General features: G+C 40.9%; 1 protein-coding gene across 1 annotated transcript in view; it reads left to right on the top strand.

Annotated features, from left to right (window-relative positions):
- The window catches only part of LRMDA (leucine rich melanocyte differentiation associated), a 777,564-nt gene that overhangs the window by 393,079 nt on the left and 362,291 nt on the right, over positions 1-22,194 (top strand). Inside the window, exon 5 of the mRNA XM_053583012.1 lies at positions 6,277-6,282. Coding sequence (XP_053438987.1) covers positions 6,277-6,282 — 6 coding nt within the window. The remainder of the gene's footprint in view (positions 1-6,276; positions 6,283-22,194) is intronic.

The following is a 22,194-nucleotide window of genomic DNA, read 5'->3' as shown; positions in this document are numbered from 1 at the left end:
TTTTGTCTTTCCTCTCTACTTGGTGGAGGTGGGGTACTGTGTCTGATCAGGTTAGCAAAGAGCTGCTGACCTCAAGGGAACCACCCAACTGGGCACCCCCATCAGGTGGGTTTTTTTTAAGGTTGTGCCAAAGTACCCTACTGTACACCTATATTGCTCTGTCTCCCTCTTTCTGTGCCTCTCTTCTTTTTGTCAATATTCCTTTTACCCACCCCCTCTCCTTTCTCTATTTTTTTTTTTTCTTATCACTCGGTCCTCCTTTCTTTCATCCCTTTTTTGCTCTTCAACCTTCTCACCCTTCTAGTCCTGTAACCCTTAGTCCACAGGCAAGAGAACTTAAAGAGCAAGAGGAAGTGAAAGGAAAATTAGGGCAAGGAAACAGATAAAATAAATCACTCATGAGGAAGAATCAGCAGAAAACTCCAGGCAACATGAAGAACCAGTCCAGAACAACCCTGCCAAGGGACCATGAGGTAGCTACTGCAGAGGATTCCACCTATAAAGAAATGTTAAGAATGACAGAAAGGGAATTTAGAATACACATGTTGAAAACAATGAAAGAAATGATGGAAACGATGAAGGAAACTGTTAATAAAGTGGAAAATAACCAAAAGGAAATCCAAAAACAATCAAATCAGAGATGAACGATATGAAGAATATAAAAAGGATATAGCAGAGCTGAAGGAAATAAAACAGTCAATCAGGGAACTTAAAGATGCAATGGAAAGTATCAGCAACAGGTTAGACCATGCAGAAGAAAGAATTTCAGAGGTAGAAGACAAAGTTCTTGAGATAACTCAGATAGTAAAAGAGGCAGAAAAGAAGAGAGAGAAAGCAGAACGTTCACTGTCAGAATTATGGGACTTTATGAAGAGTTCCAACATACGAGTTATAGGAATCCCAGAAAGGGAAGAAGAATGCCCCAGAGGAATGGAAGCCATACTAGAGAATATTATAAAACAAAATTTCCCAAACATCACCAAAGATTCTGACACACTGCTTTCACAGGGATATTGGACCCCAGGTCGCCTCAACTCTAACTGAGCTTCTCCAAGACACATTGTGATGAACCTGTCCAAAGTCAAGACAAAAGAAAAGATTCTGCAAGCTGCCAGGAGTAAGCACCAGTTGACCTACAGGGGCAAATCCATCAGAGTGACCGCAGACTTCTCTAATGAAACATTCCAAGCAAGAAGACAATGGTCATCGACCTTTAATCTACTTAAACAGAACAATTTCCAGCCCAGAATTCTGTACCCTGCTAAGCTAAGCTTCAAAATTGATGGAGAAATCAAATGATTTACGGATATACAAACATTGAGGAAATTCGCCACAACAAGACCAGCTCTACAGGAAATACTTCAACTTGTTCTGCACACTGACCACCACAATGGATCAGCAGCAAAGTAAGAACTCAGAAATTAAAGGACAGAACCAAACCTCCACACTGATGCAAAAGATAAAACTAAGCAATGGACTCTCACCAAATAAGACGAATAGAATACTACCACACTTATCAATTATCTCAATAAATGTTAATGGCTTGAATTCCCCACTGAAGAGACATAGATTGGCTGACTGGATTAAAAAACACAAGCCATCCATTTGCTGTCTGCAAGAAACACACCTGGCTTCAAAAGACAAATTAAAGCTTCGAGTCAAGGGTTGGAAGACAATTTTTCAGGCAAATGGAATTCAGAAGAAAAGAGGAGTTGCAATCTTATTTTCAGATACGTGTGGATTTAAAGCAACTAAAGTCAAAAAAGACAAAGATGGTCACTTTATCTTGGTCAAGGGAAAAATACAACAAGAAGACATTTCAATTCTAAATATCTATGCACCCAATTTAAATGCTCCCAGATTCTTAAAACAGACATTACTCAGTCTGAGCAATATGATATCTGATAATACCATCATAACAGGGGACTTCAACACTCCTCTTACAGAGCTGGACACAAATCCTCTAAACAGAAATTAAAGATATAAGAGATTTAAATGAGACCCTAGAACAACTGTGCTTGATAGATGCATATAGAACACTCCACCCCAAAGATAAAGAATATACATTCTTCTCATCACCCCATGGAACATTCTCCAAAATTGATCATATCCTGGGACACAAAACAAATATCAACAGAATCAAAGGAATTGAAATTTTACCTTGTATCTTCTCAGACCATAAGGCATTAAAGGTGGAACTCAACTCTAACAAAAACACTCGACCCCACGCAAAGGCATGGAAATTAAACAATCTTCTGTTGAATAACAGATGGATGCAGGAAGAAATAAAGCAGGAAATCATTAACTTCCTTGAGCATAACAACATTGAAGGCACAAGCTACCAAAACCTGTGGGATACTGCAAAAGCAGTTTTGAGAGGAAAATTCATCACTTTAGATACCTACATTCGAAAAACAGAGAGCGCATCTACAATCTCACAAGCCATCTTATGGAATTGGAAAAAGAAGAACAATCTAAGCCTAAACTCAGTAGAAGAAAAGAAATATCCAAAATCAAATCAGAGATCAATGAAATTGAAAACAAAAGAATCATTCAGAAAATTAATGAAACAAGGAGTTGGTTTTTTGAAAAAATAAATAAAATACATAAACCTTTGGCCAGATTAACGAGGAATAGAATAGTAAAATCTCTAGTAACCTCAATCAGAAATGATAAAGGGGAAATAACAACTGATCCCACAGAGATACAAGAGATCATCTCTGAATACTACCAGAAACTCTATGCTCAGAAATTTGACAATGTGAAGGAAATGGATCAATATTTAGAATCACACCCTCTCCCTAGACTCAGCCAGGAAGAAATAGAGCTCTTGAACAGACCAATTTCAAGCACTGAGATCAAAGAAACAATAAAAAATCTTCCAACCAAAAAATGCCCTGGTCCAGATGGCTTCACTCCAGAATTCTATCAAACCTTCAAAGAAGAGCTTATTCCTGTACTGCAGAAATTATTCCAAAAAATTGAGGAAGAAGGAATCTTCCCCAACACATTCAATGAAGCAAACATCACCCTAATTCCAAAACCAGGAAAAGACCCAAACAAAAAGGAGAATTTCAGACCAATCTCACTCATGAATATAGACGCAAAAATTCTCAACAAAATCCTAGCCAATAGATTACAGCTTATCATCAAAAAAGTCATTCATCATGATCAAGTAGGCTTCCTCCCAGGGATGCAAGGCTGGTTTAACATACGCAAGTCCATAAACGTTATCCACCATATTAACAGAGGCAAAAATAAAGATCACATGATCCTCTCAATAGATGCAGAAAAAGCATTTGATAAAATCCAGCATCCTTTTCTAATTAGAACACTGAAGATTATAGGCATAGGTGGCACATTTCTAAAACTGATTGAAGCTATCTATGACAAACCCACAGCCAATATTTTACTGAATGGAGTAAAACTGAAAGCTTTTCCTCTTAGAACTGGAACCAGACAAGGTTGTCCTCTGTCACCTTTACTATTCAACATAGTGCTGGAAGTTCTAGCCAATACAATTAGGCAAGACAAGGAAATAAAGGGAATCAAAATGGGAGCAGAGGAGGTCAAACTCTCCCTCTTTGCTGACAACATGATCTTATACTTAGAGAACCCCAAAGACTCAACCACAAGACTCCTAGAAGTCATCAAAAAATACGGTAATGTTTCAGGATATAAAATCAATGTCCACAAGTCAGTAGCCTTTGTATACACCAATAACAGTCAAGATGAAAAGCTAATTAAGGACAGAACTCCCTTCACCATAGTCTCAAAGAAAATGAAATAACTAGGAATATACCTAACGAAGGAGGTGAAGGACCTCTGTAAAGAAAACTATGAAATCCTCAGAAAGGAAATAGCAGAGGATATTAACAAATGGAAGAACATACCATGCTCATGGATGGGAAGAATCAACATTGTTAAAATGTCTATACTTCCCAAAGCAATCTACCTATTCAATGCCATTCCTATCAAAATACCAACATCGTACTTTCAAGATTTGGAAAAAATGATTCTGTGTTTTGTATCGAACTGGAAAAAAACCCGTATAGCTAAGGCAGTTCTTTGTAACAAAAATAAAGCTGGGGGCATCAGCATACCAGATCTTAGTCTGTACTACAAAGCCATAGTGGTCAAGACAGCATGGTACTGGCACAAAAACAGAGACATAGACACTTGGAATCGAATTGAAAACCAAGAAATGAAACTAACATCTTACAACCACCTCATCTTTGATAAACCAAATAAGAACATACCTTGGGGGAAAGACTCCCTATTCAATAAATGGTGTTGGGAGAACTGGATGTCTACACGTAAAAGACTGAAACTGGACCCACACCTTTCCCCACTCACAAAAATTGATTCAAGATGGACAAAGGACTTAAATTTAAGGCATGAAACAATAAAAATCCTCCAAGAAAGCATAGGAAAAACACTGGAAGATATTGGCCTGGGGAAAGACTTCATGAAGAAGAATGCCATGGCAATTGCAACAACAACAAAAATAAACAAATGGGACTTCATTAAACTGAAAAGCTTCTGTACAGCTAAGGAGACAATAACCAAAGCAAAGAGACAACCTACAGAATGGGAAAGGATATTTGCATATTTTCAATCAGACAAAAGCTTGATAACTAGGATATATAGAGAACTCAAATTAATCCACATGAAAAAAGCCAACAATCCCATATATCAATGGGCAAGAGACATGAATAGAACTTTCTCTAAAGATGATAGACAAATGGCTAAGAAACAATGAAAAAATGTTCATCATCTCTATATATTAGAGAAATGCAAATCAAAGCCACCCTGAGATATCATCTAACCCCAGTGAGAATGGCCCACATCACAAAATCTCAAAACTGCAGATGCTGGCGTGGATGTGGAGAGAAGGGAACACTTTTACACTGCTGGTGGGACTGCAAACTAGTACAACCTTTCTGGAAGGAAGTATGGAGAAACCTCAAAGCACTCAAGCTAGACCTCCCATTTGATCCTGCAATCCCATTAGTGGGCATCTACCCAGAAGGAAAAAAATCCTTTTATCATAAGGACACTTGTACTAGACTGTTTATTGCAGCTCAATTTACAATTGCCAAAATGTGGAAACAGCCTAAATGCCCACCAACCCAGGAATGGATTAACAAGCTGTGGTATATGTATACCATGGAATACTATTCAGCCATTAAAAAAAATGGAGACTTTACATCCGTTGTATTAACCTGGATGGAAATGAAAGACATTATTCTTAGTAAAGCATCACAAGAATGGAGAAGCATGAATCCTATGTACTCAATCTTGATATGAGGACAATTAATGACAATTAATGTGGGGGGGAAGCAGAAAGAGGGACGGGGGGGGGGCCTTGGTGTGTGTCACACTTTATGGGGGCAAGACAGGATTGCAAGAGGGACTTTACCTAACAATTGCAATCAGTGTAACCTGGCTTATTGTACCCTCAATGAATCCCTAACAATACAAAAAAAAAAAAAGAAAAAAAAAGAATATAAAAGGAACTCAACTCAATAGGAAAACAACAATGATAACAAATAATCCAACTGAAAAGTAGCCTTTCTGATTTTAATATTACTCTTTAAGAACAGACAAAATAGACAATGATCAGTACATCCAAGTTCCAGCCTGGCTTTTCAGTTTCCTTCTAGCTAAACTTCCCAGTAGGGTTAGGACTGAATTTTTCCCAGGAGATCTCCTGGTGATTGGGAACCAGAAGAGATGATGTACTGTGTGATCTTTTCTATTTACCAGTAGGAAGATTTGGGGAAAGCCACTGACGTTTGTCTCCAAAGATGTGAATGGTAATGGCTTGTGTCTCTCTGGGAGAGATTCTAAGGACTGGACAAAATGGTAATTTAAAAATATTTCGTATACTGCAAAGCCTTGCACAAATGTTGTTATTATGACTACAAGGGTTCTTCCTGGTCGGTAAAAAAAACATCTTCCTAAGTCCTCCCCTGCCTTTTATCAGCCACAGTGAATCCCCGTCCATTCTTAGCATACTTAGCCAGGGATATGTGAAAGCCTGTGTCCCTCTGTTAGGGACCCAGATAGGATGCTGGGCACATTTTTTTCCAATCATCTTTCAGATGTTTTGAAATAGGTCTGGTAAGAACCAAAGCTGTTTCCAATTAATTTTCTAAGTACACAATTTGCTCAAAGTACATTTTTTAAAAAGAAAGAATTCAATAAAGTATGGCTTGTTGCTGTCTGACTGCCAGAAATTTGGGATCTCTGTGAATTTCACTAATATCAAAGGCTTCTGTTTAATATGACTTGGTATTAAAGTGGGCCTTACTGTCAACTTCGGAAAGCCTCTTGTTTAATCTCAAGTTTGGGGTAGTTTTTTATTAATCTAACGTGCATCTGTTAAAAATAACTTTCAGATTATGCAACATTTGATTAAATGGAACTTAATACAGCCATTAGCTGGTGGGATTTCCCCCCCACCCACTTACGCATTCCAAGCTGAGCCTGATAAGATGGCACTAACATTTAGCCCGAGGTGTGGAATGTTAATAGTGGGATCTTGGACAGTTTGTTTATTTTTTATTTATTTCCTGAATGTGCCACTCATAGCAATGTGCCAGATGGGGCTCTGCCTCAGAGCCCCGAGAAGCTGGCAGATTAGCCCCCACTCCCAGGGCAGCACCAGCTTGGGATAAAAGGCAGAGGGGTAACTTTTAAAGCTGTAGTATGGTTTTATTCTTTTGTCAAAAGAGCATCAAGTAACATGCTGTTCAGGGCTGACCGTGCAAGTAATATATACAGCGAGATTTTTATCACTTTGCCACCTTTTTACTTGGGTGATAGGGAAAGAAGGCCTAAAAAATAATCTGGTCTGCCTGGGCACTTTGAGCCCAGGCTGTCCTGGTGGCAAAGGTTTTCCTTTATTGAGAGGCCCTGCAGCTCTTGTGGCTGGTACAGAGCAAGTGCTTGGTCACTTCTTTGAGCTGTTTGACTGAACAGCAGCCAAAGAAGACACAGTGCTAGGCACTGCTTACAATAGTTGAGCAGGATGCTGTGCCCTGAAGATAGGGAAGTGAGAAAGATAGGCATGGCCCTTGCCCTCATAGAACTTGCCTTCTATCTAGTATCTGCTGCTGGTTAAGGATGCTGCCCGTCTGCCTGTCTGTGGGTTTGTAGGAGTTGGTTTCTACTCTGTTGATTTGTAGCTCACCCAATTGGTCTAATGCCCCATTGACCACCATTCGGCCTTTCCAATCTTTCTTACGATGACATTTTTAGCGATTATATATTAGTTTTAACTCCTTCAAAATAGGGATTTGGGTTCAGTTTGTTCAATACTTATTTACTAGTTGCCTATCAAGTCCAAGACTCTGAGTTCTCCACTCATCTCCCTCCCAGGCTAATTAGGCATAATGCACACCCTTCCCTCTTGCCTAGCCCACCCAGGGAGGCCATTGGGAAAGGCAGGGCCAGTTATGCATCACAGGATGTCCTGTCTAAAAGGACTCCATCTGCATCACAGAGCCTGCAGGAGATCTGTGTTTTCATGATAATAGTTTCCTGGCAGATGACAGATAGTATCTTGTTCTATGAAAATCATTATCTATTAAATATGATAAGAAAATTTCCCCACCTATCAAATGCATCTTCAATCAGAGATACCCTTTTAAAAATTCACATTAAAAACATTTTTAAAAGCCAGAGGGATCCCTGCTCCTTGTCCTGTCCGGGAGTAGGACAACTCCTCGGGTTCATTATGGCAGTAGTGGGGAAGTACTGGAGTCACAGTAGATTTCAGTCGTGCGTCTGCAAGTCAACCAGCTGTGTAGCTTCAAGCACATCCCACAACCCTTTTGAGCTTCAATTTCCTCATCAGTAAAATGGGGATTATCCCCATACCTCATGGAGTTGTTAAGAAGATCAAATAAAATAATTGTGGGAATATGTTCTGTTCCGAGCACTTGGACTCAATGTTATTTCAGTCTCGTAGCTGGTGTGGGGACGGGGTAAACAAGGGAAGTGGTGTGTGAACCTGCCATGAGACCCAAAGGGAGGCAGATCTTCTGTGTCCTCCGAGTGACAGTGGGGTGAGTTCAGGGGACCATTTTGTCCTGGGAAGGCTCTTCACCGAAGACATGAAAATTTCCTTCATTTTTAGCAACCTGGAGAAAGGCATTCAATTTTTTTTATTTTTATCCTGGGAATCGCAATCTACATTTGCAAGAAAATGAGGGTGTCATTTTCCTAGTTTCCAGGCACCTAGCCTGATTCATTGCAGCATTAGGAGTGGTTAATGGCAATTGAAGTAGCAGCAGTTTTTGGCAGCAAGCAGGACCCCACCAGGGACCACGGGTAACTCCCAGGTGTTATTGCAACCTGTCTGGCTTTCTATGGAGCTCACTGGTTTTTCCATCAAGTTATCTGCCAGTCTCCTGCTTTCATTTCCTGGGCAGAGATTCAGAGGTCAGCCAGAAACCCCTTCGTGTTGCTGCCGAGGGCCGAAGCATCCATCCATTCTTCTCTTTGGTTCTGATCACAGATTGAAATTAGATTGCTTCCTCCCCAGGCTTGGGTTATGATAGCACTCTGTAGTTTAAGAAAATTTATTTGCTGTGCATTTTGTTTCTTGAAAAGCCCAGGTAATTTGTTTCTGTCCTCTACTCAAAGAAACTCGGTTGAGGACTGGCCAGAATCCAGGAGTAATGAGGTGATGGTGAGAAAAACACCACCAAAAAGAAATGGATCTTTATTAGCCCCTTCCTGTGGAGATGGGGGTAGTATTGCTGTGCACAAGGTGATGGGTCTCTATTTCCTTCTGGCTTGACTGGGCTTGGCTAGTCCCCTCTTGTGGGGCCTCTGTATCCCAGATGGCGGAATGTGTTTAAGTTTGGCAACTTCTATTCACCTGATGGAATAGCACTTCCAAAATGTGCATATACTCAGAAGATGGAGGGGGGTTAGCACCCGGGTCTGGGCCATGTGTAGATTTGTGTTTTCATTTTCAAGTTGTCTACCAGCTCCTCTAGGGAGGATGAGTGCTTGGAAGAAAATGTTTTATCTGTATTTGTAGGGAGCTTCCTGAGGCTCCAAGGGCCAGAATCCTGTGACTGAAGCTTGTTACAAAGAATAAAGAAACAAAGGGAGGGGTTCAAGCCCGAGAGGAGAAGGATGGTTCCCAGGCTTTCTTGGTTCACGACACCCTTTATGTCTCAATCATTTTTTTCATGAAGCTTCATGGTCACACGCATGCGCACACATGCACAGAGGTCTGTTTATTAAGCACCCGGATCTAAATAAGCTACTTATGTCCTACCAACTTGGTAACCATTCAAAAAAACATATTTATATTGAAAGAAAATGTAATATTTTTATTCTCAAATTGCCAAATCACTTATTAATGGGATGTGTGTACCCGTTGGGCATTACACAACTTCTCAAGCCTTCAGATCAGATTGGACAGCACCACCCTCATTTTACATTTTCGTGCACTACTTTTTATCACATAACCACTGAAAATCCAGTTTTGAGAAGATCTTCTGTAACCAAAAGGAATGCAGCATGATCTTAGGTCGGAAGTGAGAACTACCTTAAGCTAGTAGTTTGCAAGGTATCTGACAGATGTCGTATATTGCTGTATTTTCCATAAAAATTAAAAATATTCTAAAATTAAATTCACATTTAAAGTAATTTTAGTTTAAATATTTTATAGTGGGTCTGTGAGTTTGCTGGGGTGACCCCAGGCTCTTCAGCACACAGTGGGAGCCTGGGTCCCACTGGACCCACGGCAAGGGTGCTCTCAGATGACCCCAAACTGGGAGGAAGGGAGCTGGGGGCTTGTCCAGGCTGCTCTCAGTTTCCTTGGAAGTGTTTGCAACCTCACCTCTGACTCACCACTAAAGTGGAGGGCAGAAATTCCCCACTGCATGCCGGGCACTGGGTTTTGTGATTCAAGAGGGTGATGTGAACTCTGACTACCCCTACCACTGATAGCTCTGTGTTGCCTTCCTCCTTGCTAGCTAGCTCTAGCCGGTACTGTGGGCACTAGGGTGTCCTGTGAGTCTTATTTCTTTTAATGGCGGAGCTTGGCTCTCAAGGGGAAGGCCGTCTTGCTAAGACTTTCACAAGCTCAAGATGGATGTAGATCCTAATTCTAAGCACTCACAGTTCAAATTTGACACATTGCAGGAGAATGTGTTTTCTTTCCTTGGCGCAGATTAGAGGAATGGAATTGAAATCAGTAATTAAATAATGATTACATGTAATTAAATTATTAAATTAGAATGGCACGTGCTAGAAGTGTAGAAAAGGACTTCTGTGTAAAATCGGCAATGGAATCCCTGAATGTCAAGTTCTCTGTTCTGGGGGGCTCTTAGGGACGAATGGTGGAATAATTTTAATGGAAAGGGGCTACTTCGCATCCTGTGGAATGAAATCCCCTTTCAAGATTTACATTTCTGATGATTTTGGTAAACCTTCATGTTTCGATTCAGCTTGCCAGTGACTGGAGGTCTTCCTGTGGAGGCCTGGGGCACGAACGCATTCTGTCAAGTTTATTATCCAAGGAAGAGACTTTTTTTAAGCCCCAGATGGGTGTGTGGGAGCAGGTGGGAATTGCCATTGAGGAGCTGGGAGACCCTAAATCTCTTTTCATCAGATCTGAATGTTGGTGGCAATATAGAAATTCATTGAAGTGTCTCTAACAAAGCTGCCCTCCCTGCCTGGCATTCAGAGGGGGAAAGAGGGTATTTTGCACCATGACAACAGGTGACCTCTATTTGGAATTGTCAACAAACATTAATAGACCTTCCAAAACACATACTCTGTAATATAAGGGCTTGGTTGCCTGAAGGGAGGGCCGGGTATTCAGCAGCACTGGGGCAGCTCTTACAGGATGTCAGCAGACATGGTTAATTGGTAATGATTAGGGCTGTCTGCAAGCTGATTCCCTGAGTTTGGTGAACACATAATTGTTGTACGTAACCCAGAGCGGCTTTGCTCTTTCATCTCTATGAAGAGATCAGAAAAGAGAGATTTACGGCTTAGGTTGCCCCAAGCCACACATAGCCGGCTTAATTTTCCTTTCCAAGGGAATTTGAAGACTGCTGTTGTGACTAGTTTTCTGTGGCTTATATGGTATGTTGAGGTCACCTGCAAGTTTTTGTTAAATGATTGATTGACTGAAATTAATTATTCTGTCAGAACTGTAATGGAGGTAAGATGGGGACCCTGATAAATACAAAAGCTAAAGTGATTCTTATAAATGCACTTATGTCTCTTTCTATTTAAATAAATCAGACAGAAGACATATATCCTGGATGGTGTTGAGTGTCCCCTCCCCATTTCCCTCTGCAGCCTCGAGCGTTTTCTTTTGAAATCTGAAGCTTTGAAATAAGCGGCTATTTATTCAACTTCAGCTGCAGAGTATTTGAATCCTTTGTCACTTTATTCCTCCTAACTTTTCCCCAAACACCTCAGCCCCTGATAAGAAGCTGATTCCAGTGACCATGTTAGATTAAATCAACTGAATTCCGAGAGTCTGGTTTGAGCTAATGGCAAGGCAACCTGGGGAATGTGGCTGCTGAGTTGGAGAGTGGGTGGAAGGCAGGTGTTTGCTTCTAAATGTCAGATTTCTGAGGGTGGAAACCACTCTATAAGGCCCTTATAGGAAGGCAGTGAAAGGAACTGTTTAGTGACAGACTGTCTGCAGTTTGGGTCCTTAAATCCCACGAAGGGAACCCAGTGGCCAGTTAAGGAAATGCCAAAATGACTCTTGATTACCTTGCAAAGGGCACAAGATTGTTTATAAGCGATTTATCCAACTTGCTTCCAAGTCACTGGAAACAAAGGCTACCAAGAGCTATTTCCCACAGGAGCTCTGAGCATGACACAGGTAGCCGGACATCTTCCAGGTTCAACACGGGAAGTGCAGAAAAGGATTTGGCAAATTGGCCAAGAAGTCAGGATTACCACCCTGTGTCTTGAATGTCCTTTGGGGAGAATGTGTAGGATGAGCACTCTTTGGTCCTTTGTATAAGAATGAAAACCCCAGGGGAACTGGTAGGTTGCTGTGCTCCCCAGATCTATTACCATACTCAGAGTGTTAGCAGTGCCTAGCAGTCCCTTGGTTCTCAGATTCCAGTGTACTTTTTAAAAAATAATCTAGGGTGCTTGTTAAATTCTCCCACATATGCCACAGAGCTTGAGAATCTTTATTTTCTCCACTAAGTTCCAAGGTGGTCTGTCTTCAGGTTGTCCCAACTCTCCAGTTCCTTCATTTAGCAAAAGATCAGACCAAGGGCCAAGGGAGGAAGCCACAGCTGCTCCATTTGACAAAAGTAGCCCTCTGACAGGTCCCCGACTAGTCTACAGATAGAGATTGTGGATGGAACTTCCTGGGTTCAAGTAATTTTGCTCATCCTTAAAATAAGCCCTGGCTATTTTGATGACAATTGTTTGAGGTAGGCCAGCTCTTGAATGTGTGGCCCCCTGAGTATCTTAGAAAATGAAATGGTTGAAATAGGGAGGAGTCTTGAAAATTGCTGTTTCTTGATGATGGTTAAAATTTCACTGGCTGGATGTAATTAAAGCAGCAACACAGCATTCACAGAAACTCGTAAACAGAGTTAAGACATCCTATTATGGAGGAAAATTTGAAATGTTTTTTTCCCAGCAATTTTTCAAGAGAGTAGGACTAACTCGTAACTCTTTATACCACTCCTGCTAAAGTCTGTAGTCTATGAACCAGTATTTTAGTTTGGTAGAGCCCAACCTTGTACCTCTCCAAACACAATGTTTTGTATAGTTAAATTTAAGGCCTAAAATGTGTAGTTAAATTTAAGGCCTAAAAATGTATGTGTACATCCTGTCACTTTATGACCTCTATGACTTTTAGTGCCTTATAGTATATTTGAAAGCAAATTAAAGACTTTATAAAATCTTTTTTTTTTTAAAAAAGTATCCTCCTCTTTTAAAACATTTATGGCTCTGCATATGCCCTATAAAATGTTTTGGAGAGTATTCATCATTGGACTAAGGCTAGGTTGCATAAATATTTAGTTACAGATAGGAGCGTGTTTCTTGAAGTTGTGCATATGTCCGTTTCCTTAGCTGTTCCTGCAAAGTCAGGCCTATTAGCAATGTGCTGGGAGATAAAGGAAACAGTGAGCCAGGATGGGAAATGCACCCTCGCCATCAGATAGGATAGTGCTGTCTTAAACTATCGCTGTGTTCTTTCTGTTCTTAACAAAGCTACACATATCTTTGATGGGAGACTGTTTTCAGTTGTCATTTAAATAATAATTAAGCTCCCTGCTTCAATCAGTCTCTTTTTGAGGTAGTTTTAAAAGTCTGGAAAGATGTGGTATTTACAATACAGACACTTCTGAGACTGACAACTGGTTGGTTTCTTGTGGCCAAGGAGATTTTCAACTCCTTGAAATTCAATTTGGGATTTGTAGGCTCTTCTAGAACATTAGGTGTTCTTTTATTGTTATTTTTAATCCCAGATATGCCACACATTGTGGTTGCATATTTTCTCTGGGAAGAAAAGGAGCTAAGGTGAATGTATTTGTATTTTTTTGTTGTTGTTGTTGTTGCAGTTTGGCCAGGGGCCAAGTTTGAACCCACTACTCTCAGTACATGGGGACAGCACCCTACCCACTGAGCCACAGGCGCTGCCCTGAATGTATTTGTATTTTTTATGTACTTTTAGTGGCTGTGCAGTCTTCAGTGGCAATGAACAGAAATATGCATGAAACTGACATAGAGAAACAAAAATGTATTGTGGTGGGCACTGAGCTTGGAAAATGTGTATTACTCTGCCATAGGGACTCAGAGATCTAAATAGACAATTACAATAAAACATGACGAAATATGTGTATAAGAAGAGGCCTGAATGAGTTGCTAACTGGGGCTTTCAGGAGAAATGAAGACTCTTAAATGAGGAGGAAGAACCTGGGTATCTATCATTTAGCCTGAGAGGTCTAAGTGGCATCCATCCATACTTAATATTTTAATGGTGGACAAATGAGGACATTCATACAGGCAGAGGGTAGAGCCAGTGCAAAGGTACAGAGATTTGAGGGGACACGGTCAATTAGAAAATTAACAGTATGCACTGTTGCTGGAGCATCATTTATGAGGAAGGTGAGCTTACCACTGGAGCAGGAGGCCTCAAAGACATGCAAGGACAAACACAAGGATTTTCTTGTGTCTGTTGCAGAATTTAGATTTTGGCCTATTTACAGTGGGACACCACTGAGTAATTTGGGACAAGATAAGGATGGGATCGGATTTATGGGGTTTTTTGGTTTGTGTGTTTGTTTTTATTGTTGAGGATTCATTGAGGGTACAGAGAACCTGGTTACACTGATTGCGTTTGTTAGGTAAAAATCCCTCTTATAATTGTGTCTCGCCTCCAAGAGGTGTGTTACAGATTTGTGTTTTGAAAAGTTGTTTTTGGAATCAGTGGTATCTCTGTTTCATCTCAAGCTCTTGGGAAATGGAAGGGCAAATCCGTTGCTCACTAACGCTTCTTTCTTGCCAGGTGGTGCTGTTATCTTATTATCAAGAGGCAGTCAGGGATGCCTGGGCCCTCACACCATTTGGATATCTACAAAATAGGATGGCAAGGAAAGGAAGGAAGAGTAGAAAAGATAAATAGGATTATGAGTTTCACGTAGGCTCATATATCCAGGCATTGTCTGGCTTCTTCAAGAGTTTGATAATGCTTGTGGCACACGAGGAAATTCTGAAAGGTACAGGGTTTTGTGTTGGGTTTTTAAGACTTAGCTTCTTAGTTTATAAGGCCATTGGGGAACGTTAGGCTTTGTCCTCTCTAATGCTGAAGTTAGTCATTGGATCTAGCTACCACATCCATCTGCCTCTTGCACAGACCACGAGTCAGACACTTGGATGAAAAGTCTAATATGGATTCCCGATCTAGAAAGTTTAATCCTATGTCCCTAAAGGACGTTACACAAAAAAGGAGCTGCTTAGCAAAACATCATGAGAGGCTGGTTAAAAAAAGTCAAATAGACTTTCTTTCTTTCCTTTTAGGCTTCCCAATCCTTTAAAGTTCCAAAGTACAATATGAATCTCCAAGGTGGTGATGGAATATATCCTAATTTTACGTAACTTCCTGAAATTATTCATGAAAACTCCTCCCCCCCACCCCCACAAAGCATCTTGTGAAACTCTTATTCTCTAGAATGCTTTTTGAGCAAAGCTATTCTCAAGATTCATTTTTGCAGACCTGCTAATTACACATTGAGTGGAATTTCCTTCATCAAAAGTTTTGCCTGCTTAGTCCCCAAAGTCTCACAGGGGCTGAAACCAGCACATTCAGCAAAAACAAAACATACCTGCTACTAATTATTTGACATCATGTTAGTGAAACAAAGGGTTACATTCCTCCCATTCTAACTGGTCACTTTTGCAAAGACACAGCCTCAGGTTCTGGTGGGCAATGTGGGGTCTGCTGGGAAGGGTCCAGGAACATGCAACTCTACTTGACCCTGTACCACTGAAAGTCACAGAGCTATTAAAGCAGCGAAGAGGGCATTCACAAAAGTTGTGACTAGGCATAATGTGCCTTTGAGGGTTGACTATTCATTTGTCCCTCTAATTAGCACTTAGCACCTTTGATTGCCCTATGCATCTTTTCTTTCTTTTTTTTTTAAATCAAGCATGTAGAGTTTCACTGCTTGGATGGCAGGGCTCAGATGAAAATTGAGGCCTGGCCTTGTATTTATGGAGGTTTCCTCTTTCCAGTACGTCTTACCTATTTCCTCAGCCTTGTTCTCAGTAATGCCTGCCACAAAGAACCCCATAAATTTAGCATTTGCAGCTATAAGTTTGTCATTCTTTTCTTGAAATAAGATCAGGGAACCATTATAAAACAGCAGAAGGCTGAATGTGAGAGCAGCCAACATATTGTTGACTGATTCATCTGGGGCATTTAGTTCTTCAAAATGGAAAAACAAAATAGGGTCTAAAAAGCAAACACAGTAAATTAAAGGAATGTTATTCCATGCATAGAACAGCTGTTTTAATACTCGCCGGGTAGGGTCATATGACTGACCCGCTTCTTTTAGGATAAAATATGTCTTCCTTTAAGGTTATTATTAAAGACACATGGAGACATTTACTTTGGTCTCCTTGTCAGCATCGTGCCACTTAAAAAAATGTATATATATCATTTGAATTTGGTTTAGATCCTTTATTTGCATGAAGGCAGGAGTTAATTGTGTCCATGTCACCATAATTAGTGTTTTGCTAAGAGGACCTTGGCTTTGTTGGCCCAAGGTGAGGCATGAGTTAGAGAGAATTATACTGCTGGTGCCTGTTTTCTTTTAAGTAACTGCACAGCCCTGTCTGTTTTGCCAGCTAGGAAAACAAATTAATAGGAAGTGAAATGTTTAGTGTCTATGTGAACTAGTTCATGGTTATCCTCTGCAGGGAGGCTCAGGCCCCCTTTGCATGTCAGTTGCTCACTGTCTCATTTTTCAGCAAACACCCAGTGTATGCTCAACACTAGAAGCTGAGTGGGCTCTGCATAACATAATTGGAAGCTCCCAGAGGGCAGGAACCCCTCCACATAATGGAAATCTCTCCTTGCTTTAACTTCTGAACTAGAAATGCTCAGAGGCTTGGTGATGGTTTCAGAACTGCCAAGTGGCAGAACAAGAGTCCACATCTGCACCTTCTCCAGCGCTCTCTCCACATGTTGCTTTATTAATTTGCTTTGCCCCGTGTCACCTCTTCACTAAGATTTAACAAGTGACAAGTTAGAAGAGGGGAGAATATTGGGCCAGATGCCCCCCTCCCCCAATCTCACTTAACTGTGTCTTTGTCATTATGAGTTCTCCAGTTCACCAACTATCTGTGAATTCCTTGAAGGCCAAGACCTTGGCCTTCCTAGTTCTGTTGTGTGTGACATGAATGTGATTTTGTGACGTCAAATGTGGAATCAATATCTGCTGAAAGCATGAATGGTAGAATGAATGAACGATCTTGCCGTATTTCAGCTCAGCACAGGCTCCGTGCTGTACCTCTGTGATTCCCAACTACATCTCGTGTTATCAGCTCAGAGGGCAACCCATTTCTCTATGGGCAACTCTGACCATAAAGCAGTATTTCCTGTTTTTAGATACCCAATCAGCTTTAGCATCACTGAATCTCTCTCTGGAACCCTTCTAGAATTTGGTCTGATTCCTCTTTCACATTTTTCAGATGTTGGAAGACAATTGGTATGTGCTTCTTATCTCCAGATTGAACATCACGCATCCCTCACTTATTCCTCATTGTGTCTCCATCCTTAGTGCTTTTACAACAACATTGTTAATTTGCTCAGTATTTTTTGTTTTGTTTTCTTTTAACAAGTGTGGGGCCTGAATAGAGCATAGTGTTACAGGAAGGAATGGCCCTGGGGGAGGATGGAGACAGGACATTGCCTTCCTTCATTTGAACTTCTACAGATACTATTTTTATAATTAAAGAATGCACTATTAGTTATTTTATTGAATTTTATTTTTAGCAGTCATACCAATGATTTAATTTATATGAACCGTTGATTATCTAAACCAGTGGTTCTCAAGTAGGGGTGAGTTTTTCTCCCTGGAGATAGTTGGCAGTGTCTGGAGACCTTATTGATTTTCTGTGCTGGGGGTGGGTGGTGTGACTAACATCTTGTGGGTAGGGTGGAATCTGGGAATGTTGCTAAACATCCTGTAATGTATACGGCAGTCTCCCCACCCCACCATAAAGGCCATCTCATTCAAAATGTCAATAGTGCTGCTGCTGAGAAACTCTGGTTTAAACTCCCCATTCTTTCTCCTTGGAGCCTCATGGATCAGATCTTGATCCTGGGCTGTATGAGATCTTTCAAACCCTTGAAAGTAATTCAGTAGGACTGCCTCTGACCAGGTGAAGAGGGAAGGTGTGAGCCAAGACCTCCAGTTTCTTAACTGCTGGTCATTTACCACCTTGCAGTAAGAGTACTGCTCCTGGAACTGAATGCTCTCGTTGACATCAGGAATCTAAGCCCGTACTTATCAAACTTTGCCATGCAACGAAATCATTTAGAGATTTTGCAAAATTCAGATTCTGCTTCAGAAGATCTGGGGTAGGAGCTGGACTCTGCATTTCCAGCAAGCTCACAGGTGGGGCTGACATAGAAGGCCACCAGTGGACCATCCTTTGGCCTTCTTGCTGGTCAAGAAGGCAGCACGAGTCTCAGCACATCTCCTGTTGGCATTCTTTCGATAAGGGCATCGGCATTTCCCCAGAGCAGGTACAAAGTGCCTGAAGCTGGGAACCCTTGGCCATGTGGCAGGATAGTAATGTTATAATGCAAAAGACAGCTAATGATCTGCCTAATGGCTGAACAGTGTTTATAACTTACAGATCCTTGCTGTATCCTGATCCTCCAGGGCGAGGAGAAACAGCAGCAAAGCACTATTGCTCTTCTAATTGAAAACTGGAGATGGGAGTGAGGGAGGAACTGCTCCCAATCACAGGCCTGGAGAAATGAAATATCCAGTTGGGAGTTGGTTTCTCAGATTATGTGTATGTTTATAAATTATCCTAGGTGTTCCTTTTCCTCATTCCCTTTATTGTGGAGTGTATTTCTTTAAAGTGACAGGTTTAATTTTTTTCCCCCACTCTGTGCAGATTTCATGGATGATGTAGCCTAATAAATCAAACCGATTTCTACCATTGTATCAAGACTCTTTAATCAGTTCTTTGAATTAATGCAATCAAATGGTTGAATTCTTACATTCATCTCTATATTTATGGCTCTGTTGTGCTTTTTTATTGAATTGGAAGAGAAATATCTTCATTCACAGCCAAAATAAAATAAATCTAGACAGGCTATCTAGTAAAATGACTAGGGTATGGGGCATGTGGTGTGTGTGTTTGTGTGTGTGTGTGAATGTGTGCATAAAATATAGACGTCATCATTGTAGTTCTAATGTTTAATTTTGTGTTGAGACTTTAGATTCAAGAAGCCAGCATTATACCAAGTTCTACGATAGTGATTCTATTTTTGACAGGTATTAATCTAGGAACTTGCAAACATTTTTAAGGAGCAGAGCATTTGGAAATGTTGGTGCTTCCCAAGGAATACCACAGACTTCATGTATGCTCTGGTTCAGAACACAGACCCTAGAATCAGGTTGCCCAGAGAAAATGCCAGTTCCTCCATGGACTGGCTGGCTGACTTTGAGCTTGTTACTTAACCTCTCTATACCTCCTTTACTTGATCCTGAAAATAGGAAAAAATATTAGTGTCTGTCTCATGGAACTGTTCTGAGGATTAGAACCACAGGCATTGGTTCTAATGCCACATGACACATGACAGCACCTGGAGGCAATTATTAACATCACCCCAAACTTAGAACAGCTAAATACAACATTTTCTGCCAAATCAGAAATACAGTCTTATGGTGCATTCTCTCAGAGATAATAGTAACAGTCACCAAGAATGTTGGGAAAATCATCAGAGGACAATCATAACGTTGAAGAAATGCTATTTTTCTTCCCACAAATTGGGAAACTATCTCCATTGTTGAGTTTCATCACCAAATTTTGAGAAACACAGAGGTTCTGCCGAGTTGGAGGTTATGCATCAACCCTACCCTGCTTTTTTTTTTTCACTTGCTTTGGAATATCTTGTCACTACATATGACACACATTGAAACCTCTCTCTTTCTGATTCTATATGCTCATCATGGTACACTGATCAATTAAAAATTCTCTGTAAAGCTATGTCTAGTAAGACCTTGATGTTTAAACATGGAGTACATTCCCCTGAATGTGTCTTTAATGGAACTAATGATAGATACCTTAGGGATAATTATTGTAATTGCTGAACAATTCATAGTAGGATATCTTACCATAGCAAATGTCTTCCATTTCTTCTCTTTGCCAGCTTATTTTATGGTTCATAAACATAAAAGCTCCATGTCTTAAAATTCTATCCGCATTTGTTGATGTAGTTGGATAAGTTTTTGTTACTTTCACAAGAGAAGACTGGAGTGGGATGATCAAATGGGTGTAGGCATATGGAAACAGCAGGCTGTCGAATCTTAATGTCCAAGTGTAGGCCAGTAGCCACAGCCTTATTACTAATCAACTTTGTCATAAAGATTATACTTGATCTTGTATAGCATTCTCCATGCTACAAACCACTTTCACGTGTGTGTTTTTCAACTCTTTCTCACAAGACTTTCATGATAACTCTTGGTTGCTCTGCATTATTATTGAAGAAAAAGACAGGTGAAATGATTTGTCAAGGGTCACATGACTGCTAAGTGCCAAGAGCAAGACCTCAAACCAAGCCCTGCTACCTCCAAATCCAGGGACCAACTTGTTGGGTACATCTGGATGCATGTTAGCCATAATGCCGTGATTGTCATAGTGTTCTTGGAGTGGGACTAATGCCTCCTAGATTGCTCTCTTATCTATCTAATCCTTATCTCTTACTTGTTGGAAGCACTTTTCATGATATATTGACAAGACCATGGATTTTGTGTCAAATATCTTTTCAAGTCAGGAGCCTCTTAACCCTCAAGAACCAACTGATAAACCATATAAAACTGTTATGAATGTTCTTAGTGAGAGCTTCAAAGTTGTTGTGCCAATTAGATTTTTCTGGGTAACAAACTTTCCTCCCCCAAATTCATGGCTTATAACAATAAGTAACTATTTCATTCTTAGTTATGTAGATAGGCAATTTGGGCTGGGTTCAGTTGTACGGCTCTTTGGATCTGGAGTGGTCCAGGCTCTTCTCAGCTGTTCTCCCTCACAGGTCTTTGGTCTCAACAGGGGCCCCTGGGATGGCTATATGGCTGGACCCATGTGTTCTTGGATATTTCAGCAGGCTGGTCTCAGTCTCGTTCACGTGGCAGTTACTGAGTTCCAAGGGCAGCAAGAGCAAGCCCCAGTGCTCAAGCACTTCTAAAGTCTCTGCTTCATCTCTTTGGCAACTGTCTTATTGGTCAAAGTGACTTATGTGGCTGAGCTCAAAGTCACTATGAAAGGGGCCTTCCCAGGACACAGATCCAGGGAGGTTTGAGTAAGACTGCAGGCCATTGTCTCAACTGGGCACCACACTGGCCATATCTCTTCTCTGCTTCCAAACTGAGTGAAGTTCCAACGCCCTGAAAACCCGGGAGGTACTTTCTCTTTACTGAGGTATTCCCTTGTTGTTACTCCCTCAAAACTCTGTCACCTCAGAACACTTGGCCTTGACAAAGCCCTGGCTTCTTTCAGTAGCACTACCCTGCCTCCTTCCCATGGGACTGCTTGGCATTAATGAATTGAAAGATTGTTCTTAGTCAGGGCTTTTCTGACTTTTTTAATGGTGTGCATGTAACTTCTCCTTGTCAGCTTTCCTTTTAGAAATGCATGCATTTATTTGGAATCCGATGCCAGAGTTTTCTGTTTGGGAAAGAATTTTAATGACGCTTTATCAGGTGTGCTCACCAAAATGAAGAGGAGTCTTTCTGTGCCCAGAGAAAGCTATCTGGCAGTCAGGAGCCCCTTTAGAGAAAGGGCTGTAGAATGACGGAAAGCTAAACCCTTCTCTAATGATTTTTTCTCTTTTTAAAACATATTACTTTGCATGAAAGTTTGTGTCAAGGAATTTAGCTCATGGAAGGGAAACTTAATGATGTGCAATCTGGAGGAAGGAGCGGACACGAGATGATAATTCTCCGGCAGATGAAAGAGAATATTTCACGTTGCTGAGACACATGTGACTTCTTTGGATGCAAATAACAGAAAAGATGATGACAGTTATACCAGTTCCCTGCTTTGGGGAGAAATCACCAGCTTAGCAACCCTAAATGGCAAGGCATTTGAGGCTGAGTTCTTTCCCTAACTAATTGGAAACACATCTCTCTATTTTCCTGTCGTTGAGAAAGAGCCACTCTTCGGTAAATGATATTTAGTGATTTACTTTTCTAAAAAGTCAGCCTTCTGCTGGGCTCTTGGTCAGGAGGAGGTGGAAATGCTTTCTAATGCCAGAGAGCCTGGGTACGCTTTGTGGAGACAACGGATCCATCAGAAAGGGACTGGTAGGATTGGAGTCCCAGCTTGGTAGAATCTCTCCAGCTCTGCCCCTTGCAAGCTCATCAACTTGAACAAATAAATCCCTTCCCCTCTCTGGCCTATTTCTTCACTTGTAAAATGAAAAGAATG

The sequence above is a fragment of the Nycticebus coucang genome, chromosome 3, assembly GCF_027406575.1.
Source record: "Nycticebus coucang isolate mNycCou1 chromosome 3, mNycCou1.pri, whole genome shotgun sequence".
NCBI lineage: Eukaryota > Metazoa > Chordata > Mammalia > Primates > Lorisidae > Nycticebus > Nycticebus coucang.
The sequence above is the reverse complement of the archived record's forward strand: the minus strand, read 5'-3'. Positions and strand labels throughout refer to the sequence as shown.